This window comes from Oncorhynchus nerka, linkage group LG2 (genome assembly GCF_034236695.1).
Source record: "Oncorhynchus nerka isolate Pitt River linkage group LG2, Oner_Uvic_2.0, whole genome shotgun sequence".
In the NCBI taxonomy this organism is placed as follows: domain Eukaryota; kingdom Metazoa; phylum Chordata; class Actinopteri; order Salmoniformes; family Salmonidae; genus Oncorhynchus; species Oncorhynchus nerka.
Genome location: NC_088397.1, coordinates 93,191,682 through 93,219,038, shown reverse-complemented (window position 1 = coordinate 93,219,038; position 27,357 = coordinate 93,191,682). Strand labels below are relative to the sequence as shown.

At 42.0% G+C, this 27,357-nt stretch overlaps 1 protein-coding gene across 1 annotated transcript in view; it reads left to right on the top strand.

Annotated features, from left to right (window-relative positions):
- Positions 1–27,357, top strand: part of grm7 (glutamate metabotropic receptor 7) — a 526,754-nt gene that overhangs the window by 336,050 nt on the left and 163,347 nt on the right. Inside the window, exon 5 of the mRNA XM_065004348.1 lies at positions 8,775–8,912. Coding sequence (XP_064860420.1) covers positions 8,775–8,912 — 138 coding nt within the window. The remainder of the gene's footprint in view (positions 1–8,774; positions 8,913–27,357) is intronic.

Genomic DNA, 27,357 nt, shown 5'->3' with positions numbered 1-27,357 from the left:
ATAACCCTACTAGTTTGTCCTGTTATAACCCTACTAGTTTTTCCTGGTCAGGTTATAACCTTACTAGTTTGTCCTGTTATAACCTTACTAGTTTGCCCTGTTATAACCCCACCTTACTAGTTTGTCCTGATCATGTTTTTGCCCCACTAGTTTGTCCTGGTCAGGTCACGTGGTGAGGATAAGTTCAATTTTTCAGATGCTACTGTTATACACAAGCCTTGATACTTGAACATGAAGGTAAAATACCTATGTACCTTCTCCACCAACTGGATTCCCGTATCTCAGAACCAGCGGTTAATTAACTAGATTCTCACACTTCGACAAAATGAGGATTTCCTTTTAGGATTTAAATCTAAATCTGCATGGAACAAAATGTAGTATTATGTTCAGCTATTAGAATCACAGCTTGCCTCTGACTTTCACAGTGACCCCAGGCAGTGTGTGTTTATTTGGCCACTTGTTGTTGTAGGTTTTCCATGAGCAGGCGGCTCAATACTTGTCTCCCAGGAATATATGATCCCCTATCAACACTGTTCTGTTCACACACACACACACACACACACACACACACACACACACACACACACACACACACACACACACACACACACACACACACACGGTCTTCCCTCTTCTCTACATAGTGTATTACTTTTGACCAGAGCCTTATGGGTAGTTCCCGTGTCTAATCAGATCCAGACTCACTCACCGTTTCCCACAGCTTACATGCTTAACAATACTATCAATTCATTTGTAGTTTTAACCAGATATGTGTTTATTCATCTGTTAAACTGAGAATTCAGTTATTGTTTTTTGGTTTTGCAAAGTTGTTGTCCTCTCGAAACGTCACTCAGGAGTTTTGTCTTGAATAAGAATAACTAGCGAACAGGATGTGTTGAGCGTCATTCTATCAGGTTGTTAGACACATAATAGTATTAAAAAAGCCTTATGGCTGCAATCCCGTTAACGGGATCGATATGACAACAGCAAGTGAAAGTGCAGGGCGCCAAAACAACAGAAATCTCATAATCACAATTCCTCAAACATACATGTAATCTTATTCCGTTTTAAAGGTAATCTTGTTGTTTGTCCCACCACAGTGTCCGATTTCAAATTGGCTTTACAGCGAAAGAACCACAAACGATTTTGTTAGGTCACCACCAAGCCACAGAAAAACACAGCCATTTTTCCAGCCAAAGAGAGGAGTCACAAGAAGCACAAATAGAGATAAAATGAATCACTAACCTTTAATGATCTTCATCAGATGACACTCATAGGACTTCATGTTACACAATACATGTATGTTTTGTTTGATAAAGTTCATATTTATATAAAAAAAATCTGAGTTTACATTGGCGCGTTACGTTCACTAGTTCCAAAAACATCCAGTGATTTTGCATAGCCACATCGATTCAACAGAAATACTCTGTAAATGTAGATGATAATACAAGTTATACACATGGAATTATAGATATATCTCTCCTTAATGCAACCTCTATGTCAGATTTCAAAACAACTTTACGGATAAAGCAAACCATGCAATAATCTGAGACAGAGCTCAGAAAAATAATAAAATTTGCAGCCATGTTGGAGTCAACAGAAACCAGAAATAACATGATAAATATTCCCTTAGCTTTGATGATCTTCATCAGAATGAACTCCCAGGAATCCTAGTTCCACAATAAATGCTTGATTTGTTCGATAATGTCCATTATTTATGTCCAAGTAGCTACTTTTGTTATGGCGTTAGGTACACATATCCAAATGCTCGTGCAGGTCGAGCATTACTTCGGACAAAAACTTCAAAAAGTTATATTACAGGTTGAAGAAACATTTCAAACTAAGTACATAATCAATCATTAGGATGTTTTTATCATAAATCTTCAATAACGTTCCAACCGGAGAATTCCTTTGTGTCTAGAGAAGCAATGGAACGCAGGTCGATATCATGTGGAATGGAATGCGCGAGACCAGGAAATGGCTCTCTGCCAGTAAGCTGACTCATTCCCCTCTCATTCAGTCCCACGTCACAGTAGAAGCCTCATTCAAGTTTTTAAATACGGTTGATATCTAGTGGAAGCCCTAGGAAGTGCAACTTCATTCATATCCCACTGTGAATTCAATAGGGCCAGGATTGAAAATCGACCAACCTCAGATTTCTCACTTCCTGTTTGGATTTATTCTCAAGTTTTTGCTTGTCATATGAGTTCTCTTATACTCACAGACATCATTCAAACAGTTTTAGAAACTTCAGAGTGTTTTCTATCCCAAAAAATAATAATATGCATATATTAGCAACTGGGACTGAGGAGCAGGCCGTTTACTCTTGGCACCTCTGGGCACCTTTCATCCAAGCTACTCATACTGCCCCTGCAGCTATAAGAAGTTAATACAGTCATCCATATTTTTTGTAGTTTAGTGTTACATAGTGAAAGTTAATGATAACTTAATTTTACACTGAACAACAATTTAAGGGGAAATCTAATCCCAACATAACTGGTCATACAATCCAAAATATAAACATCTCAAAAAGATTAATCAAATCACATAACTAGAAAAGACCGACTCAAACGTTTCAATATTTCATATAATAAAGCTAGTCTGAGGTGCACATTTTGCAAACAAAGAAAAAAAAACGATTGGCACATTATTTTTGTTTGTAACTGCCAATTATCGTATTGTCATGGTTGGGAGATGAAGCTGAGACAGAACACTTGTTGTTGTTTTTAAGCATGAAAAGTTTAAAACGCTTCTCATACAGGGCTGTATCTACCCAACCTCCTTAGTTACATGGCAGCATTTGGTAACAGTAACAAAAAGCCGTCCCTCATTTCTCAGCCTCATGTAGACAGACAGACTAAGTGGATTAGATTAGAATCCACTTGAGCTGAAATGAAAAAAGGAGTTGCCGACGGTAGGAATGTAAATGCACATTCAAATGAAATGTTCTTTCAACCACTAGTCAGACAAATGATTACAATGATTAATCAGAGTGTAATTTGTGCTTTACATTTTCCCTTGTAGATAATTGCAGGGCATACATAATGCAGAAGGTAGAGGAAGAAGCCAGTTATTTTTTTATTTCCTGAGGTGCCCTCTCTCTCTCTCTCTCTCTCTCTCTCTCTCTCTCTCTCGCTCTCTCGCACTCTCTCGCTCGCTCTCTCACTCTCTCTCACTCGCTCTCTCTCGCTCTCTTTCGCTCTCGCTCTCTCTTTAGCTCTCTCACAATTCAATTCACTCTCTCTCTCTCTCTTTCTCTCTCTGTCTCTGTCTCTGTCGCTCTCGCTCTCGCTCTCACTCTCTCTCTCTTTCTCTCTCTCTCTCTGTCTGTCTCTAACAATTCAGTTCACTCTCACTCTCTCTCCCTCTCAATTCAATTCAAGCTCTCGCTCTCTCTCTCTCTCTCGCTCTCTCTCTCTTGCGCTCTCTCTCTCGCTCTCTCTCTCTTGCGCTCTCTCGCTCGCTCTCTCTCGCTAGCTCTCTCACTCTCTCGCTCTCTCACTCGCTCTCTCTCGCTCTCTTTCGCTCTCTCTCGCTCTCTCTCTCGCTCTCTCTTCAGCTCTCTCACAATTCAATTCACTCTCTCTCTCTTTCTCTCTCTCGCTCTCTTTATCTCTATCTCACAATTAAATTGACTCTCTCTCGCACTCTCTCTCCCTCTTTCTCTCCCTCTTTCTCTGTCTCTGACGCTGACTCTCACAATTCATTCTCTCTCTCTCTCTCTCTCTCTCTCTCTCTCTCTCTCTCTCTCTCTCTCACTCATCCTCAAAACCTATCCTCAATTATTTCCTCCATCTCCTAACAATGCCATTAATGTGTATCACTCCACCAGTCTTTCACTCCTCTGCAACCAGTCCAACGGCCTTCTCCAATCATCCCTTATTTTCTGTTTCTCTTTCCCTGAAGGAAGCATTTTTACACCTAATTGAAAACACAAAGTACATTTTCTCAATACAACAACGCACTCATACATCTGTTTCAGTTCATTTATGTTATTACAGGCCTTTAACATGTCCAGTTGTATCATTTTGATTGATTTTTTAAAACCAATTTAAAATGTTGCTGTATTTTCAAAGTACATTTTGGAATTCACAAAAAAATACTTAGCTGTTTTAGAAGCGTTCATGTTATTATCACAGTCTCTTTCATGTCTCTGAATCAGAGTTGTAAAGCACACAAACAGAGAAGTGGCTAAGTGTGTTGGTACAGGGGCTTGTAGATAAAAGAGGAGTTATTTGCTTTGATGTCGGTTGGTACTGGATATCCCACGGTGTTAGCCACGCGGCCATGCGTTAAGCCCCACAGGTCACCGCTCTGATCAGAAGAGATACATATTGAGAAGTGACACCGTGCTGCGGGAATCACACAGATACGTGGTTTGCATCCCACACGGCAACCTATTCCCTTTATAGTGCACTACATTTGACCAGGGCCCAATAGGGTAGTGCATTACTTTTGACCGGAGCCCTATGTTGGGAACAGGTTTCCGTTTGGGATGCACGTACTGTGAGTGGTGACAGGGTGCCGCTGTGTTCACCGAGGGATGGTGACCTGTGCTGTTATTCTGTTAGCCTCTTCTCTACACAGGGTTCAGAGCAGCTAACAGCAGCATTTTACCTGGAATGCATCCAAAATGGCACCCTATTCCGTTTGTAGTGCACTACTTTTGACCAGAGCTCTATAAGGGCCCTAGTCAAAAGTAGTGCACTTTAAAGAGAATAGGGTGGCATTCAGGTGGTCTTCACATCTTATGTCCTACTAGCAACCACTACATGGTCTCTCCCTGGTCCGTTCCGGGACTCTGGTCTGGGGAGACTTGGAGTGGCAGAGCCCTTATCTTATGTGGTAGTAGTCACTGTTACTGTTACTGAGGAGTTCTTGTATACACACACACAGGAGGACACACACACACACACACACACACACACACACACACACACACACACACACACACACACACACACACACACACACACACACACACACACACACACACACACAGGAGGACACACACACACACAGGAGGACACACACACACACACACACACACATACACAGACACACAGGAGGACACACACACACACACAGGAGGACACACACACACACACACACAGGAGGACACACACACACACACACACACACACACACACACACACACACACACACACACACACACACACACACACACACACACACAGGAGGACACACACACACACACACAGGAGGACACACACACACACACACAGGAGGACACACACACACACAGGAGGACACACACACACACACACACAGGAGGACACACACACACACACAGGAGGACACACACACACACACACACACACACACACACACACACACACACACACACACACACACACACAGGAAACACAGACACACACACACACTCAGGACACACACACACAGGACACACACACACACACACACACACACACACAGGAGGACACACACACACACAGGAAACACACACACACACAGGACACACACACACAGGAGGACACGCACACACACACACACACACACACACAGGAGGACACACACACACACACACACACACACACAGGAAACACACACACACAGGACACACACACACTCAGGACACACACACACAGGACACACACACACACACACAGGAGGACACACACACACACACAGGAAACACACACACACACAGGACACACACACACGCAGGACACACACACACACAGGACACACACACACACACACACACACACACACAGGAGGACACACACACACACACACACACACAGGAGGACACACACACACACACACACAGGAGGACACACACACACACACACACACAGGAGGACACACACACAGGAGGACAAACACACACACAGGAGGACACACACACACACACATACACATGACACACACACACTCAGGACACACACACACACAGGACACACACACACACACACACACACAGGAGGACACACACACACACAGGAAACACACACACACGCAGGACACACACACATGCAGGACACACACAGGACACACACACACACACACACAGGAGGACACACACACACACACAGGAGGACACACACACACACACACAGGAGGACACACACACACACACACAGGAAACACACACACACAGGACACACACACACGCAGGACACACACACACAGGACACACACACACAGGACATACAGGACACGCACACACACAAACACACACACAGGACACACACACACACACACAGGAAACACACACACAGGACACACACACACACACACACACACACACACACACACACACACACACACACACACACACACACACACACACACACACTGGGTCAGCATTATGTGTTCACTGTGTTCACTTTGTTGTCATGTCCCCTTTATAATTAGGATGCTGTAATTATTATCACCATAATTAACAACTTCCTGCTGCAGCAGTATTGGTGAGGAGAAATATTCATTTATTTACATTGTCAGTTAACAATGTTGTACAAATATCTCCTTCTCATTCAAGGTTTGTCTGTTATTTAACCTTTATTTAGCTAGTTAAGACCAAATGTTCTTTTTTACAATGACGGTCTAACCCAGACGACCCTATGAGATGATTGGTGTGAGTGTTTCTGTAATGGATCTATTTAAGTTGTAGTCATTATGTCATACCTCTTGCTTTATTGAACCAGGACTATAGCTGAAAAAAGGTTAAATAAAATAAACAAAATTTAAAAAATTTAACTGGGGGCTTTTTCCACAAAAAGTACCAGACAAGGTCAGGATGTTAAGTTCAATCTCAAAACGTTATTATTACTGGGACATTACTGTTGGGGCAAGGACAGCTTAACTAATACTGCCAGATGAGAGACGCTCATTGCTACCTATCGATTTTTACACAATACAATTATTGAGATAGAACAGTAACCCAGTTTTGTAATGGACACACGTCTTCCATTAGCTCCCCCAAAGGTAAAGCCTATGATTTAGCTCCGTAGGCTAACAGTCGGTCTTGTAGAACTCTGCAAACCCGGGTTTTTAACCATTCTTGGCTATAAAAACAACAGAAGACATTGCTCTGTTGTTTTAACCATTCTTGGCTATAAAAACAACAGAAGACATTGCTCTGTTGTTGCCGAGGTTCAATTGATTAACTGGTTTTCCCCTGTAGTCTCTCTCTGTTCACACTGTAAGAGAGGCAATTCAACTAGAATCTACTAGAAACTCTAGTATCCTCTTTAGGCCATTGAAACAACGCTGGGGAAAGTCATGGCATGATGCATTATATCGGAGCAGGTTTGACGGAGCTTCATTATATTGGAGCAGGTTTGACGGAGTTACATTATATTGGAGCAGGTTTGACGGAGTTACATTATATTGGAGCAGGTTTGACGGTGTTACATTATATTGGAGCAGGTTTGACGGTGTTACATTATATTGGAGCAGGTTTGACGGAGTTCCATTATATTGGAGCAGGTTTGACGGTGTTACATTATATTGGAGCAGGTTTGACGGTGTTACATTATATTGGAGCAGGTTTGACGGTGTTACATTATATTGGAGCAGGTTTGACGGTGTTACATTGTGTTGGAGCAGGTTTGACGGAGTTACATTATATTGGAGCAGGTTTGACGGAGTTACATTATATTGGAGCAGGTTTGACGGTGTTACATTATATTGGAGCAGGTTTGACGGAGTTACATTATATTGGAGCAGGTTTGACGGAGTTACATTATATTGGAGCAGGTTTGACGGTGTTACATTGTGTTGGAGCAGGTTTGACGGAGTTACATTATATTGGAGCAGGTTTGACGGTGTTACATTATATTGGAGCAGGTTTGACGGTGTTACATTATATTGGAGCAGGTTTGACGGTGTTACATTATATTGGAGCAGGTTTGACGGAGTTACATTATATTGGAACAGGTTTGACGGTGTTACATTATATTGGAGCAGGTTTGACGGAGTTACATTATATTGGAGCAGGTTTGACGGAGTTACATTATGTTGGAGCAGGTTTGACGGAGTTACATTATATTGGAGCAGGTTTGACGGTGTTACATTATATTGGAGCAGGTTTGACGGAGTTACATTATATTGGAGCAGGTTTGACGGAGTTACATTATATTGGAGCAGGTTTGACGGAGTTACATTCTATTGGAGCAGGTTTGACGGAGTTACATTGTGTTGGAGCAGGTTTGACGGAGTTACATTGTGTTGGAGCAGGTTTGACGGTGTTACATTGTGTTGGAGCAGGTTTGACGGTGTTACATTAAATTGGAGCAGGTTTGACGGAGTTACATTGTGTTGGAGCAGGTTTGACGGAGTTACATTGTGTTGGAGCAGGTTTGACGGTGTTACATTGTGTTGGAGCAGGTTTGACGGAGTTACATTGTGTTGGAGCAGGTTGGAGCAAGTTCCAGGCTGAAGGACAGTTCTACGGATTTACTCATCAGCTTTAATTCCTGACACTTATAGGCTCCATCCCTATTGGCAATGGAGCCAGCCAGGGAATGGATATTTTTGTGCAATTGGTTTCACAGGGTCTATTTCAGCAGGGAATCGAGGGTATATTCTGATCTAGGAACTGGACATTGATAAAGCTTGGAGGTAAAAGTGTCTTACATAATGGGAATACTGTATAGTCAGACTTAGAGTTAAGAGGAGTTTTGCCCACATGCCGTTTTTCTACACAAACAGTGGATTGTTAAACAAAGATACTCTTGAGGCCTAAGACTTGTTCTAAGACTTGCTTATCTGTCTTTTATTTCCAGGGTTTGACGCATACTTCACATCGCGGACGCTGGAGAACAACCGCAGGAACGTTTGGTTCGCAGAATACTGGGAGGAAAACTTCAACTGTAAACTAATGAGCTCCTCCAAGAAGGAAGACACCAGCAGGAAATGCACAGGTAGCCATTTTGTTGCTGCACTTGACAAAGTTGTACTTTAAACCCAATAAATATTGTTATTTAATCATAGATTCTGGAGAACTTAACAAAGCTGTACTTTATTACCCCAAACATTTTATCTCTTTAATCATGACATTGTAGTAGGTATATGACAGGATCTGCAACACATTGCTGTTCTCTGAACACCACTTGGTAATATTTTATTCTGCGCTCTGCAGTAATGTACAGTACCCCCCCTAAGGCTTGGTACTCTTGTTGTAGGTGTGGATGATAGGGTTTGAAATCAATGCTGTGGTAACTGAGAAAGTTCAACCCACAACATTTTTTTTTCTGTGCACGCAACATACTCATATGTATGATTGTATGTATGATTCATTGAATTGAAGATCACTGCCCACCAAACTCCATTCTGCTTTTTCAATGGCTGAAGATCACTGCCCACCAAACTCCATTCTGCTTTTTCAATGGCTGAAGATCACTGCCCACCAAACTCCATTCTGCTTCTTCAATGGCTGAAGATCACTGCCCACCAAACTCCATTCTGCTTCTTCAATGGCTGAAGATCACTGCCCACCAAACTACATTCTGCTTCTTCAATGGCTGAAGATCACTGCCCACCAAACTCCATTCTGCTTCTTCAATGGCTGAAGATCACTGCCCACCAAACTCCATTCTGCTTCTTCAATGGCTGAAGATCACTGCCCACCAAACTCCATTCTGCTTCTTCAATGGCTGAAGATCACTGCCCACCAAAAAACATGCTGCTTCTTCAATGACTCTCTTTCTTGTTTGTTTCAAGTTGTTCCCTCTCGAATTAGAGAACGCGACACCATAAAGAAGAGCTCAAGTCCCTTAGTCCGAGCTGAGCTTAGCTGAGCCCTTCCATTACATAATGAGCCTGGCTTCATCCCTATCCACATCTCCTCCTTGCTGTGGGGTTCTGCATTCCAAATGGCACCCTATTTCCTATGGGTGATGGTCAAAAGTAGTGCACTACATAGAAAATAAGGTGTCATTTGAGACTCCGCCTGTATTTCAGCATGATTGACTTGTACAATACTACCGGCACAGCAGGCTGGATGAGACACGGTGGACAAGGTAAGCCTGGAAGAACTCTTAATGAGAATGTCAGAAAACAGACGTTATACATCTACAAGCAAGGGGTTTCTTTCTGTGGCACAAGTGTGGTATAGTTTAGCCACAGAAAACATGAAGAAATACTTCAAGTGGGATGTTTATCTGGTGATAGTGCAGTAGGTGCAGGTGTCATTTAATTAACTTTTTTTATTTTTTATTTAAATTATTTGTAAACATAACTCAATAATATTTGAAATGATGTATTTCCTATTCGTCAAAAACTGTATCAATAAGGCTTGAAATGGCTTACAGTTGAAGTCAGAAGTTTACTTAAACCTAAGCCAAATACATTTAGCAGTGGCTTCTTCCTTGCTGAGCGGCCTTTCAGGTTATGTGGATATAGGACTAGTTTTAATGTGGATATAGATACTTTTGTGCCTGTTTCCTCCAGCATGTTGGCAAGGTCCTTTGCTGTTGTTCTTGGATTGATTCGCACTTTCCGTACCAAAGTACATTCAACCTCTAGGAGACAGAACGCGTCTCCTTCCTGAGCGGAATGACGGCTATGTGCTCCCATGGAGTATATACTTGCGTACTATTGTTCGTACAGATTAACATCGTACCTTCAGTCGTTTGGAAATTGCTCCCAAGGATGAACCAGACTTGTGAAGGTCTACAATTTTTTTTCTGAGGTCGTGGCTGATTTCTTTGGATTTCCTCATGATGTCAAGCAAAGAGGCACTGAGTTTGAAGGTAGGCCTTGAAATACATCCACAGGTATACCTCCAATTGACTCAAATTATGTCAATTAGCCTATCAGAAGCTTCTAAAGCCATGACATAATTGTCTGGAATTTTCCAAGCTGTTTAAAGGCACAGTCAACTTAGTGTATGTTAGCTTCTGAACAACTGGAATTTTGATACAGTCAATTCTAAGTAAAACTATCTGCCTTTAAATATTTGTTGAAAAAATTACTTGTGTCATGCACAAAGTAGATGTCCTAACCGACTTGCCAAAACTATAGTTAGGTGCTTCTACACCTGCATTGCTTGCTGTTTGGGGTTTTAGGCTGGGTTTCTGTACAGCACTTTGAGATATCAGCTGATGTACGAAGGGCTATATAAATACTTTTGATTTGAGTTAAGAAGAAATTAGTGGAGTGGTTGAAAAACGAGTTTTAATAACTCCAACCTAAGTGTATGTAAACCTCTGACTCCAACTGTATATTCTTTCTAAATATAGTATAATCAAATGATACAACAATTAACTATAAGATGTCACCTTCCTTGTAACAGTAAAATACGTATTTGAATGTTTAGTGTTAGAGAAAATCTGCATATTTTCTAAAGGTCTTTCTTGATCAAGACATCTGTCCCATCGTTGTGAATGTCTCACACAGCTCTAGCTTGGCTTCCTGAACTTGTACAAAAATGCACCTTTCATTTCATGCTAATCTTGTCCATCTATGACAAACAAAAAATGTGTTTTTTAGATTTTAGATTAATGCTATAATTCAATCTCTGCATGTGCTATAGTGATGAAACCACTCTCTCCTGCTACTCTATAATGTAAAGATGACAGGCATGTGCTATAGTGATGAAACCACTCTCTCCTGCTACTCTATAATGTAAAGATGACAGGCATGTGCTATAGTGATGAAACCACTCTCTCCTGCTACTCTATAATGTAAAGATGGCAGGCATGTGCTATAGTGATGAAACCACTCTCTCCTGCTACTCTATAATGTAAAGTTGGCAGGCATGTGCTATAGTGATGAAACCACTCTCTCCTGCTACTCTATGATGTAAAGATGGCAGGCATGTGCTATAGTGATGAAACCACTCTCTCCTGCTACTCTATAATGTAAAGATGGCAGGCATGTGCTATAGTGATGAAACCACTCTCTCCTGCTACTCTATGATGTAAAGTTGGCAGGCATGTCCTATACTGATGAAACCACTCTCTCCTGCTACTCTATGATGTAAAGTTGGCAGGCATGTCCTATACTGATGAAACCACTCTCTCCTGCTACTCTATGATGTAAAGATGGCAGGCATGTCCTATAGTGATGAAACCACTCTCTCCTGCTACTCTATAATGTAAAGATGGCAGGCATGTGCTATAGTGATGAAACCACTCTCTCCTGCTACTCTATAATGTAAAGTTGGCAGGCATGTGCTATAGTGATGAAACCACTCTCTCCTGCTACTCTATAATGTAAAGAGGCATGTGCTATAGTGATGAAACCACTCTCTCCTGCTACTCTATAATGTAAAGATGGCAGGCATGTGCTATAGTGATGAAACCACTCTCTTCTGCTACTCTATAATGTAAAGAGGCATGTGCTATAGTGATGAAACCACTCTCTTCTGCTACTCTATAATTTAAAGAGGCATGTGCTATAGTGATGAAACCACTCTCTCCTGCTACTCTATAATGTAAAGATGGCAGGCATGTGCTATAGTGATGAAACCACTCTCTCCTGCTACTCTATGATGTAAAGATGGCAGGCATGTGCTATAGTGATGAAACATTTACATTTACATTTAAGTCATTTAGCAGACGCTCTTATCCAGAGCGACTTACAAATTGGTGCTTTCACCATAGTGATGAAACCACTCTCTCCTGCTACTCTATAATGTAAAGATGGCAGGCATGTGCTATAGTGATGAAACCACTCTCTTCTGCTACTCTATAATGTAAAGAGGCATGTGCTATAGTGATGAAACCACTCTCTCCTGCTACTCTATGATGTAAAGATGGCAGGCATGTGCTATAGTGATGAAACCACTCTCTCCTGCTACTCTATAATGTAAAGATGGCAGGCATGTGCTATAGTGATGAAACCACTCTCTCCTGCTACTCTATAATGTAAAGAGGCATGTGCTATAGTGATGAAACCACTCTCTCCTGCTACTCTATAATGTAAAGAGGCATGTGCTATAGTGATGAAACCACTCTCTCCTGCTACTCTATAATGTAAAGAGGCATGTGCTATAGTGATGAAACCACTCTCTCCTGCTACTCTATAATGTAAAGATGGCAGGCATGTCCTATAGTGATGAAACCACTCTCTCCTGCTACTCTATAATGTAAAGAGGCATGTGCTATAGTGATGAAACCACTCTCTCCTGCTACTCTATAATGTAAAGATGGCAGGCATGTGCTATAGTGATGAAACCACTCTCTCCTGCTACTCTAGGATGTAAAGATGGCAGGCATGTGCTATAGTGATGAAACCACTCTCTCCTGCTACTCTATGATGATAAATGTCCTATAGTGGAAACCACTCTCTCCTGCTACTCTATAATGTGCATGTGCTATAGTGATGAAACCACTCTCTCCTGCTACTCTATAATGTAAAGATGGCAGGCATGTGCTATAGTGATGAAACCACTCTCTCCTGCTACTCTAGGATGTAAAGATGGCAGGCATGTGCTATAGTGATGAAACCACTCTCTCCTGCTACTCTATGATGTAAAGATGGCAGGCATGTCCTATAGTGATGAAACCACTCTCTCCTGCTACTCTACGATGTAAAGATGGCAGGCATGTGCTATAGTGATGAAACCACTCTCTCCTGCTACTCTATAATGTAAAGTTGGCAGGCATGTGCTATAGTGATGAAACCACTCTCTCCTGCTACTCTATGATGTAAAGATGGCAGGCATGTGCTATAGTGATGAAACCACTCTCTCCTGCTACTCTATAATGTAAAGTTGGCAGGCATGTGCTATAGTGATGAAACCACTCTCTCCTGCTACTCTATGATGTAAAGATGGCAGGCATGTGCTATAGTGATGAAACCACTCTCTCCTGCTACTCTATAATGTAAAGAGGCATGTGCTATAGTGATGAAACCACTCTCTCCTGCTACTCTATGATGTAAAGAGGCATGTGCTATAGTGATGAAACCACTCTCTCCTGCTACTCTATAATGTAAAGAGGCATGCATGTGCTATAGTGATGAAACCACTCTCTCCTGCTACTCTATGATGTAAAGATGGCAGGCATGTGCTATAGTGATGAAACCACTCTCTCCTGCTACTCTAGGATGTAAAGTTGGCAGGCATGTGCTATAGTGATGAAACCACTCTCTCCTGCTACTCTATAATGTAAAGAGGCATGTGCTATAGTGATGAAACCACTCTCTCCTGCTACTCTATAATGTAAAGATGGCAGGCATGTGCTATAGTGATGAAACCACTCTCTCCTGCTACTCTATAATGTAAAGAGGCATGTGCTATAGTGATGAAACCACTCTCTCCTGCTACTCTATAATGTAAAGATGGCAGGCATGTGCTATAGTGATGAAACCACTCTCTCCTGCTACTCTATGATGTAAAGATGGCAGGCATGTGCTATAGTGATGAAACCACTCTCTCCTGCTACTCTATAATGTAAAGAGGCATGTGCTATAGTGATGAAACCACTCTCTCCTGCTACTCTATGATGTAAAGATGACAGGCATGTGCTATAGTGATGAAACCACTCTCTCCTGCTACTCTATGATGTAAAGATGGCAGGCATGTCCTATAGTGATGAAACCACTCTCTCCTGCTACTCTATAATGTAAAGATGGCAGGCATGTGCTATAGTGATGAAACCACTCTCTCCTGCTACTCTATAATGTAAAGAGGCATGTGCTATAGTGATGAAACCACTCTCTCCTGCTACTCTATAATGTAAAGATGACAGGCATGTGCTATAGTGATGAAACCACTCTCTCCTGCTACTCTATAATGTAAAGAGGCATGTGCTATAGTGATGAAACCACTCTCTCCTGCTACTCTATAATGTAAAGATGGCAGGCATGTCCTATAGTGATGAAACCACTCTCTCCTGCTACTCTAGGATGTAAAGATGGCAGGCATGTGCTATAGTGATGAAACCACTCTCTCCTGCTACTCTATGATGTAAAGATGGCAGGCATGTGCTATAGTGATGAAACCACTCTCTCCTGCATAAAGATGGCAGGCATGTGCTATAGTGATGAAACCACTCTCTCCTGCTACTCTATAATGTAAAGAGGCATGTGCTATAGTGATGAAACCACTCTCTCCTGCTACTCTATGATGTAAAGAGGCATGTGCTATAGTGATGAAACCACTCTCTCCTGCTACTCTATAATGTAAAGAGGCATGCATGTGCTATAGTGATGAAACCACTCTCTCCTGCTACTCTATGATGTAAAGATGGCAGGCATGTGCTATAGTGATGAAACCACTCTCTCCTGCTACTCTAGGATGTAAAGTTGGCAGGCATGTGCTATAGTGATGAAACCACTCTCTCCTGCTACTCTATAATGTAAAGAGGCATGTGCTATAGTGATGAAACCACTCTCTCCTGCTACTCTATAATGTAAAGATGGCAGGCATGTGCTATAGTGATGAAACCACTCTCTCCTGCTACTCTATAATGTAAAGAGGCATGTGCTATAGTGATGAAACCACTCTCTCCTGCTACTCTATAATGTAAAGATGGCAGGCATGTGCTATAGTGATGAAACCACTCTCTCCTGCTACTCTATGATGTAAAGATGGCAGGCATGTGCTATAGTGATGAAACCACTCTCTCCTGCTACTCTATAATGTAAAGAGGCATGTGCTATAGTGATGAAACCACTCTCCTGCTACTCTATGATGTAAAGATGAAGGCATGTGCTATAGTGATGAAACCACTCTCTCCTGCTACTCTATGATGTAAAGATGGCAGGCATGAGTGATGAAACCACTCTCTCCTGCTACTCTATAATGTAAAGATGGCAGGCATGTGCTATAGTGATGAAACCACTCTCTCCTGCTACTCTATAATGTAAAGAGGCATGTGCTATAGTGATGAAACCACTCTCTCCTGCTACTCTATGATGTAAAGATGGCAGGCATGTGCTATAGTGATGAAACCACTCTCTCCTGCTACTCTATAATGTAAAGTTGGCAGGCATGTGCTATAGTGATGAAACCACTCTCTCCTGCTACTCTATGATGTAAAGATGGCTATAGTGATGAAACCACTCTCTCCTGCTACTCTATAATGTAAAGAGGCATGTGCTATAGTGATGAAACCACTCTCTCCTGATGAAACCACTGAAACCACTCTCCTGCTACTCTATAATGTAAAGAGGCATGCATGTGCTATAGTGATGAAACCACTCTCTCCTGCTACTCTATGATGTAAAGATGGCAGGCATGTGCTATAGTGATGAAACCACTCTCTCCTGCTACTCTAGGATGTAAAGTTGGCAGGCATGTGCTATAGTGATGAAACCACTCTCTCCTGCTACTCTATAATGTAAAGAGGCATGTGCTATAGTGATGAAACCACTCTCTCCTGCTACTCTATAATGTAAAGATGGCAGGCATGTGCTATAGTGATGAAACCACTCTCTCCTGCTACTCTATAATGTAAAGAGGCATGTGCTATAGTGATGAAACCACTCTCTCCTGCTACTCTATAATGTAAAGATGGCAGGCATGTGCTATAGTGATGAAACCACTCTCTCCTGCTACTCTATGATGTAAAGATGGCAGGCATGTGCTATAGTGATGAAACCACTCTCTCCTGCTACTCTATAATGTAAAGAGGCATGTGCTATAGTGATGAAACCACTCTCTCCTGCTACTCTATGATGTAAAGATGACAGGCATGTGCTATAGTGATGAAACCACTCTCTCCTGCTACTCTATGATGTAAAGATGGCCATGTCCTATAGTGATGAAACCACTCTCTCCTGCTACTCTATAATGTAAAGATGGCAGGCATGTGCTATAGTGATGAAACCACTCTCTCCTGCTACTCTATAATGTAAAGAGGCATGTGCTATAGTGATGAAACCACTCTCTCCTGCTACTCTATAATGTAAAGATGACAGGCATGTGCTATAGTGATGAAACCACTCTCTCCTGCTACTCTATAATGTAAAGAGGCATGTGCTATAGTGATGAAACCACTCTCTCCTGCTACTCTATAATGTAAAGATGGCAGGCATGTCCTATAGTGATGAAACCACTCTCTCCTGCTACTCTAGGATGTAAAGATGGCAGGCATGTGCTATAGTGATGAAACCACTCTCTCCTGCTACTCTATGATGTAAAGATGGCAGGCATGTGCTATAGTGATGAAACCACTCTCTCCTGCTACTCTATAATGTAAAGATGGCAGGCATGTGCTATAGTGATGAAACCACTCTCTCCTGCTACTCTATAATGTAAAGAGGCATGTGCTATAGTGATGAAACCACTCTCTCCTGCTACTCTATGATGTAAAGAGGCATGTGCTATAGTGATGAAACCACTCTCTCCTGCTACTCTATAATGTAAAGAGGCATGCATGTGCTATAGTGATGAAACCACTCTCTCCTGCTACTCTATGATGTAAAGATGGCAGGCATGTGCTATAGTGATGAAACCACTCTCTCCTGCTACTCTAGGATGTAAAGTTGGCAGGCATGTGCTATAGTGATGAAACCACTCTCTCCTGCTACTCTATAATGTAAAGAGGCATGTGCTATAGTGATGAAACCACTCTCTCCTGCTACTCTATAATGTAAAGATGGCAGGCATGTGCTATAGTGATGAAACCACTCTCTCCTGCTACTCTATAATGTAAAAGAGGCATGTGCTATAGTGATGAAACCACTCTCTCCTGCTACTCTATAATGTAAAGATGGCAGGCATGTGCTATAGTGATGAAACCACTCTCTCCTGCTACTCTATGATGTAAAGATGGCAGGCATGTGCTATAGTGATGAAACCACTCTCTCCTGCTACTCTATAATGTAAAGAGGCATGTGCTATAGTGATGAAACCACTCTCTCCTGCTACTCTATGATGTAAAGATGACAGGCATGTGCTATAGTGATGAAACCACTCTCTCCTGCTACTCTATGATGTAAAGATGGCAGGCATGTCCTATAGTGATGAAACCACTCTCTCCTGCTACTCTATAATGTAAAGATGGCAGGCATGTGCTATAGTGATGAAACCACTCTCTCCTGCTACTCTATAATGTAAAGAGGCATGTGCTATAGTGATGAAACCACTCTCTCCTGCTACTCTATAATGTAAAGATGACAGGCATGTGCTATAGTGATGAAACCACTCTCTCCTGCTACTCTATAATGTAAAGAGGCATGTGCTATAGTGATGAAACCACTCTCTCCTGCTACTCTATAATGTAAAGATGGCAGGCATGTCCTATAGTGATGAAACCACTCTCTCCTGCTACTCTAGGATGTAAAGATGGCAGGCATGTGCTATAGTGATGAAACCACTCTCTCCTGCTACTCTATGATGTAAAGATGGCAGGCATGTCCTATAGTGATGAAACCACTCTCTCCTGCTACTCTATAATGTAAAGAGGCATGTGCTATAGTGATGAAACCACTCTCTCCTGCTACTCTATAATGTAAAGATGGCAGGCATGTGCTATAGTGATGAAACCACTCTCTCCTGCTACTCTATGATGTAAAGATGGCAGGCATGTGCTATAGTGATGAAACCTTTCTCTCCTGCTACTCTATAATGTAAAGATGGCATGTGCTATAGTGATGAAACCACTCTCTCCTGCTACTCTATAATGTAAAGAGGCATGTGCTATAGTGATGAAACCACTCTCTCCTGCTACTCTATAATGTAAAGAGGCATGTGCTATAGTGATGAAACCACTCTCTCCTGCTACTCTATAATGTAAAGAGGCATGCATGTGCTATAGTGATGAAACCACTCTCTCCTGCTACTCTATGATGTAAAGATGGCAGGCATGTGCTATAGTGATGAAACCACTCTCTCCTGCTACTCTAGGATGTAAAGATGGCAGGCATGTGCTATAGTGATGAAACCACTCTCTCCTGCTACTCTATAATGTAAAGTTGGCAGGCATGTGCTATAGAGATGAAACCACTCTCTCCTGCTACTCTATAATGTAAAGTTGGCAGGCATGTGCTATAGTGATGAAACCACTCTCTCCTGCTACTCTAGGATGTAAAGATGGCAGGCATGTGCTATAGTGATGAAACCACTCTCTCCTGCTACTCTATGATGTAAAGATGGCAGGCATGTGCTATAGTGATGAAACCACTCTCTCCTGCTACTCTATAATGTAAAGATGGCAGGCATGTGCTATAGTGATGAAACCACTCTCTCCTGCTACTCTATAATGTAAAGATGGCAGGCATGTGCTATAGTGATGAAACCACTCTCTCCTGCTACTCTATAATGTAAAGATGACAGGCATGTGCTATAGTGATGAAACCACTCTCTCCTGCTACTCTATAATGTAAAGATGGCAGGCATGTGCTATAGTGATGAAACCACTCTCTCCTGCTACTCTATGATGTAAAGATGGCAGGCATGTGCTATAGTGATGAAACCACTCTCTCCTGCTACTCTATAATGTAAAGATGGCAGGCATGTCCTATAGTGATGAAACCACTCTCTCCTGCTACTCTATGATGTAAAGATGGCAGGCATGTGCTATAGTGATGAAACCACTCTCTTCTGCTACTCTATGATGTAAAGATGGCAGGCATGTCCTATAGTGATGAAACCACTCTCTCCTGCTACTCTATAATGTAAAGAGGCATGTCCTATAGTGATGAAACCACTCTCTCCTGCTACTCTATGATGTAAAAATGACAGGCATGTGCTATAGTGATGAAACCACTCTCTCCTGCTACTCTATAATGTAAAGATGGCAGGCATGTGCTATAGTGATGAAACCACTCTCTCCTGCTACTCTATAATGTAAAGAGGCATGTGCTATAGTGATGAAACCACTCTCTTCTGCTACTCTATAATGTAAAGATGGCAGGCATGTGCTACAGTGATGAAACCACTCTCTCCTGCTACTCTATAATGTAAAGATGACAGGCATGTCCTATAGTGATGAAACCACTCTCTCCTGCTACTCTATAATGTAAAGATGGCAGGCATGTCCTATAGTGATGAAACCACTCTCTCCTGCTACTCTATGATGTAAAGATGGCAGGCATGTCCTATAGTGATGAAACCACTCTCTCCTGCTACTCTATGATGTAAAGATGGCAGGCATGTCCTATAGTGATGAAACCACTCTCTCCTGCTACTCTATGATGTAAAGATGGCAGGCATGTCCTATACTGATGAAACCACTCTCTCCTGCTACTCTATGATGTAAAGATGGCAGGCATGTCCTATAGTGATGAAACCACTCTCTCCTGCTACTCTATGATGTAAAGATGACAGGCATGTCCTATAGTGATGAAACCACTCTCTCCTGCTACTCTATAATGTAGAGATGGCAGGCATGTGCTATAGTGATGAAACCACTCTCTCCTGCTACTCTATAATGTAAAGATGGCAGGCATGTGCTATAGTGATGAAACCACTCTCTCCTGCTACTCTAGGATGTAAAGATGGCAGGCATGTGCTATAGTGATGAAACCACTCTCTCCTGCTACTCTATAATGTAAAGATGGCAGGCATGTGCTATAGTGATGAAACCACTCTCTCCTGCTACTCTATAATGTAAAGATGGCAGGCATGTGCTATAGTGATGAAACCACTCTCTCCTGCTACTCTATAATGTAAAGATGGCAGGCATGTGCTATAGTGATGAAACCACTCTCTCCTGCTACTCTATAATGTAAAGATGACAGGCATGTGCTATAGTGATGAAACCACTCTCTCCTGCTACTCTATAATGTAAAGATGGCAGGCATGTGCTATAGTGATGAAACCACTCTCTCCTGCTACTCTATGATGTAAAGATGGCAGGCATGTGCTATAGTGATGAAACCACTCTCTCCTGCTACTCTATAATGTAAAGTTGGCATGCATGTCCTATAGTGATGAAACCACTCTCTCCTGCTACTCTATGATGTAAAGATGGCAGGCATGTGCTTTGTCAGTGGCTGTGAGGTAATGTCTGGAGTTGATGGACAGTCGAAAGAGTGAATGAAATGGTAGGAGGGACATCCCAGCTTCAAGTGGTTTCAAATTTCACGACCTACGTAACACAGGCTCAAAAAAAGATATACTACTATGTCTGTCAGAAGCAGGGCTATCAGTTAATGCGGTGATGATTAACATGCAAATTAGCAAAACATTTACCGGTTTTAGGCCAGATTGTTCTTCAAGCTGTTGAAACGTTCATACTGTAGATGACCAGCAAGGTCAAATCATAATCAGTAGTTATAGGGAGGGGAGGCAGAGAACCTGGCAGGTTATAACCCCACCCACTTTTGCAAAAACACAGCCCCCACAACACCAAAGGAATATCAACAGGTCACTAATTTACTACCCTGAGACAAGGCAGAGTCCACGAAGATCTCATCCGCTGCACGAGCCGAGGACAGGAATGATGAAAGAGCGTAAGAGAACCAGTGACTCAGACCTTGTAATAGGGTCAGAGATAGAGAGTCCCAGTGGAGAGAGTCTTCAGTAAAGACTTAAAGGTCGAGACTGAGTCTGCATCTTTCACGTGGATCGACATGTATATTAAAAATGTATTTCTATAGGAGAAAGCCCTGCCTCCAACTGTTTGCTTAGAAATTCTAGGAACAGAATTCTGCGTCTTGTGACCGTACCGTACGTGAAGGTATTGTCGGATTAAGTGATATGACATGCTATTCTATAAAATAATTTCTCCGTAATTAATATTACCTGATTGAGCTAATCATGTAAATGTAATTAACTAGAGAGTCGGGCACCACAAAATAATATTTATAGAGCTGTTATCTTCCGAATAAACTCTTAAAGACCTAGTAATATTTTACATCAATAGCAGTCAATATTAATCATAATCTTAATTCAGTCTCATCTGAAAGTTGTAAATTCTTGGTTATCTACACGAACCCTGGCTAACAAGTGGAATCAGCAATAGAAAATTGAGTTTAATTATTTATTTACTAAATACCTATCTAATCACACAGAATTACACATCATTAAATCATAACTTGATTACAACTTACGTCATAAAGGAAAACGTCCCTAGCGGGCGGAACAGATATGACAGCTTGTTACACAAAAGAAAAGGGGCTGGGTTTGAATGAAAGAGGGGGAAGACTGAGGAACAAAGGGCGAAGCTGCAGTATCTTATGCATTCTAAATTACTGCCCATTTGGAAAAGGAAAATGCAATAAATATTTACTCTGATCTGCGCTTCAGTAGGTTGGTGGTAGATGGAAGGCCGTGTTGCCCAACCGAGTCCTTTGTTCTTTGAAGAATGTCTCTGCTGGTAAATTGAATATGTTGTAGTAACGTCATTGTGTGGTAGACGGGATACTCTGTCTGTTCCTTCCTAACCCTCGTTTGCAGTGGCTGTTGCTAACTCAACGACTAGGAGGTATCACTTCTGTAGTGAATAAGAGTTCAAAGTTCATACCATTCGCAACCAAAGCTCATGCTGATGTTGGCTTCGTTCTGTAGTTATTATCTGAACCATTCTGACACTGGACCGACGTCCTCACATCCTCGGAACAGGAGGTTATATTGTCGTCAAGGACTTATATAGGAAGGGAGAGGAGGGCGTGTTTGAAAAGTTTTATAGGCCATGTCCCTTCACAGGGGCGGGCCACTGATTGAGCAGAGCCCTACCTTATGAAAACACAAATCTCACATTTTAGAAGCTAAAATCACATTTCATCCCATCACAAATAATTCCATATTCAAACATTTACATTGAACAACTATTCCATGTGAATCCGATAACTCTGATGTGTAGACTTTCCACTGTAGAGTTTATGTCATCTTATCATTGATGAGAATGTCTCAGATGACAACCGAACTGACATCATATTCATTAAGTACCACCGCATATGTTCAATTGGTCGGATTACCAGAATATAGTTCATTTCCGACCACCTGCTGATCTTCCCAGAATCTCTATGTTAACCAAGGTGTTTGCAAATGTAACATCAGTAGGGTAGAGAGAGGAACAAGGGGGGAAGAGGTATTTATGACTGTCATAAACCTACCCTCAGGCCAACGTCATGACAGTATGTACTGCAGAACCAAATCATCTGGTAGGAGCAAGTACATGTAATGATTTGTAGGGTAGCAGTAACACCTTGAAATCAGCCCTAGCCTTAACGGGAAGCCACTGTAGAGAGGCTAGCCCTGGAGTAATATGATCAAATGTTTTGGTTCTAGTCAAGATTCTAGGAGCCGTGTTTAGCATTAGCTGAAGTTTATTTAGTGCTTCATCTGGGTAGCCGGAGAGTAGAGCATTACAGTACACTAATCTTGAAGTTACAAAAGCATAATTTTTGAGCCAAATTTTTTTGCAATGTTTTTCGAAGATGTAAAAAAGCTGCTCTTTAAATATTTGTTAATATGTTCGTCCATAAGGGAGGGAGATCAGGGTCCAGAATAACGCTGAAGTCCTTCACACTTTTCTTTGAGACGACTGTACAACCATCGAGATCCATTTTCAGATCCGACAGCAGATCACTTATGTTTCTTAGAACTCAGAAACTATCTAACATCTCTGTTTTTTGTCAGAGTTTAACACTAAGATTTCTGCACTAATTAACATGAAAACCTGATTAATAACAACCATTTCCTGTCGGTATCCTACCATACCTAATCCCCTTAACAAGACACCTCCACTATTACTGCAGTAGCTTCAGTGACTGCTGTACCTTTTTTTTAACACATTACAAGACACAATTACTTGATGAACATGAAAACATGATTAACAATTCTAAGTACAATCTCTAGGTGGGTATACTATTTCCCATAAGACATCTACCTAAAGTGTGAGAGTGTTCAACCAAAACAACCTCAGAGAAAGACAGTATTTCTTTTTTATATAACAAACAACGTTTTTGGGATCTGTACTTAATTCTTTGACAGTAAAAATCATGATTCGCCATCTCCAAGTCTAGAGTTTTCACAATCTCAGCCTACTGATCCCCAGTAACACCTAAGCCCCATAATGAGACACCTAGGTAATAAACCGCCTGCAGTGTTAGCAGGCTGAGAAGTCAGTGGTAGTGATATAACGGCTGTATCTTCAGAAACTGCTGTATCAAATCAAATCAAATGTATTTATAAAGTCCTTTTTACATCAGCAGATGTCACAAAGTGCTGCACAGAAACCCATTAAACAACCACAAACAGCAAGCAATGCAGATGTAGAATCACAGTTGCTAGGAAAAACGCCCTAGAAAGGCAGGAACCTAGAAAGAATCTTAGAGAGGAACCAGGCTCTGAGGGGTGGCCAGTCCTCTTCTGGCTGTGCCGGGGAGAGAGGAACCAGGATCTGAAGGGTGGCCAGTCCTCTTCTGGCTGTGCCGGGGAGAGAGGAACCAGGCTCTGAGGGGTGGGCAGTCCTCTTCTGGCTGTGCCGGGGAGAGAGGAAACAGGATCTGAAGGGTGGCCAGTCCTCTTCTGGCTGTGCCGGGGAGAGAGGAAACAGGAAAAATATAACTGAACACAAAAAACCTATGAATAAGAGAATAAATGGAAACCGACACAGTCCCGTATGGAGCAAACGTTGACACAGACAATAATCACCCACAACCAACATGGGGAAAACAGGCTACCTAAGTATGATTCTCAATCAGAGACAACGATCGACAGCTGCCTCTGATTGAGAACCATACCAGGCGAAACACAGAAATACAACATAGAAAAAAGAACATAGACTACCCACCCCAACTCACGCCCTGACCAAACTAACACAAAGACATAATAAAGGAACTAAGGTCAGAACGTGACATGTACCCTTTTCAGTTAACAAACACAATTGATTAATTATGAAAATAATTTAAACTATCTCCATATGCTCCATATGCTAACCCTCCAAATGACGCCTAATCTCTTAGAAGTATGTTGAATAACTGTAGTGGTTAATTATGAAACAAGCGAACAAAAATAACAACATTTTGATCACCTTGAAAGATTCACAACACAGTATGCAAACAATAACCCCACTCAGAAGCATATACGTTGAATTACCTTTTTTTTTGTTTATACGAAACATGAAACATGATTAACATCTAGCTAGGTAGGTTTTCTAATTATCCACACCAAGACTTCTTCATAACTTATCCCCTATGACAGGCCTCTTATAGGCCTCCAGTGTGAGATATCAGTAGTAGTGAATGTTGTACCTTTTAAAAACATACACAATGATCAGAGTCATAGTGCATTAACATGAACACATGATTACCAATCTCTAGTTATTACCTATCCAAATATATAATGAGACACCGAGACACCAAGGTAAAAAGGCCACGTCTGGTGTGATGGTATAAAAGTGTCACTGTTAGCAGTTGCTCAGATCTCTAACCCTGCTCTGGCTGTGGTTCCCCTCTCCCTATCTAGGTGGAACATGCTTTTGTAGTCTAGCCCTTTCGCCTGGAGACAGCCAGCCAGGCAGCCAGCTAGGCAGGCAGGCAGTGAGCTGTGTGAGGCCAATTTGCAAACATCAAGGAACAGAGTGGGACGACAGTACGGGAAGCACATGCTGCTGTTGTAAGGATTACATTATGCTGCAGGGGCAATATGGGTCCTGGGATTCTGATAGGGTAGGAGAGATCAGAGTCTGGTGCTTCCAGTGTAGGAGGAGAGATAAGTGTCTGGTGTTACCAGTGTAGGAGGAGAGATCAGAGTCTGGTGTTTCCAGTGAGGAGGAGAGATCAGAGTGTGGTGTTTCCAGTGAGGAGGAGAGATAAGTGTCTGGTGTTTCCAGTGTAGGAGGAGAGATCAGAGTCTGGTGTTTCCAGTGAGGAGGAGAGATCAGAGTGTGGTGTTTCCAGTGTAGGAGGAGAGATAAGTGTCTGGTGTTTCCAGTGAGGAGGAGAGATCAGAGTCTGGTGTTTCCAGTGAGGAGGAGAGATAAGTGTCTGGTGTTACAAGTGAGGAGGAGAGATAAGTGGCTGGTGTTACCAGTGAGGAGGAGAGATAAGTGTCTGGTGTTTCCAGTGAGGAGGAGAGATCAGAGTCTGGTGTTTCCAGTGTAGGAGGAGAGATAAGTGTCTGGTGTTACCAGTGTAGGAGGAGAGATAAGTGTCTGGTGTTACCAGTGAGGAGGAGAGATCAGAGTGTGGTGTTTCCAGTGAGGAGGAGAGATCAGAGTGTGGTGTTTCCAGTGAGGAGGAGAGATCAGAGTCTGGTGTTTCCAGTGAGGAGGAGAGATCAGAGTGTGGTGTTTCCTGTGAGGAGGAGAGATCAGAGTGTGGTGTTTCCAGTGAGGGGGAGAGATCAGAGTCTGGTGTTTCCAGTGTAGGAGGAGAGATCAGAGTCTGGTGTTACCAGTGTAGGAGGAGAGATAAGTGTCTGGTGTTTCCAGTGAGGAGGAGAGATCAGAGTCTGGTGCTTCCAGTGTAGGAGGAGAGATCAGAGTCTGGTGTTTCCAGTGAGGAGGAGAGATCAGAGTCTGGTGTTTCCAGTGAGGAGGAGAGATCAGAGTGTGGTGTTTCCAGTGTAGGAGGAGAGATAAGTGTCTGGTGTTACCAGTGAGGAGGAGAGATCAGAGTCTGGTGTTTCCAGTGTAGGAGGAGAGATAAGTGTCTGGTGTTTCCAGTGAGGAGGAGAGATCAGAGTCTGGTGTTTCCAGTGTAGGAGGGGCTAGCCATTACAATACTACTATACCTGGTTACCCATTATAATACTGCTATACATGACTAGCTATAATAAAACTACTATACTTGCCTAGGCATTATAATACTGCTATACATGACTAGCTATAATAATGCTACTATACCTGACTAGCCATTACAATACTGCTATACATGACTAGCCATGATAATACTGCTATACATGGTTAGCCATTATAATACTGCTATAGATGACTAGCCATTATAACACCACTGTAGCGGGTTAGCCATTATAATACTGTTATACATGACTAGCCATTATAATACTGTTATACATGACAAGCCATTATAATACTGCTATACATGACTAGCCATGATAATACTGCTATACCTGACTAGCCATTATAATACTGCTATACATGACTAGCCATTATAATACTGCTATACCTGACTAGCCATTATAATACTGCTATACATGACTAGCCATGATAATACTGCTATACATGACTAGCCATTATAATACTGTTATACATGACTAGCCATTATAATACTGCTATACATGACTAGCCATTATAATACTGCTATACATGACTAGCCATGATAATACTGTTATACATGACTAGCCATTATAATACTGCTATACATGACTAGCCATTATAATACTGCTATACATGACTAGCCATGATAATACTGCTATACATGACTAGCCATTATAATACTGCTATACATGACTAGCCATTATAATACTGCTATACCTGACTAGCCATTATAATACTGCTGTAACTGGTTAGCCATTATAACACCACTGTAGCTGGTTAACCATTATAATACTGCTATACATGA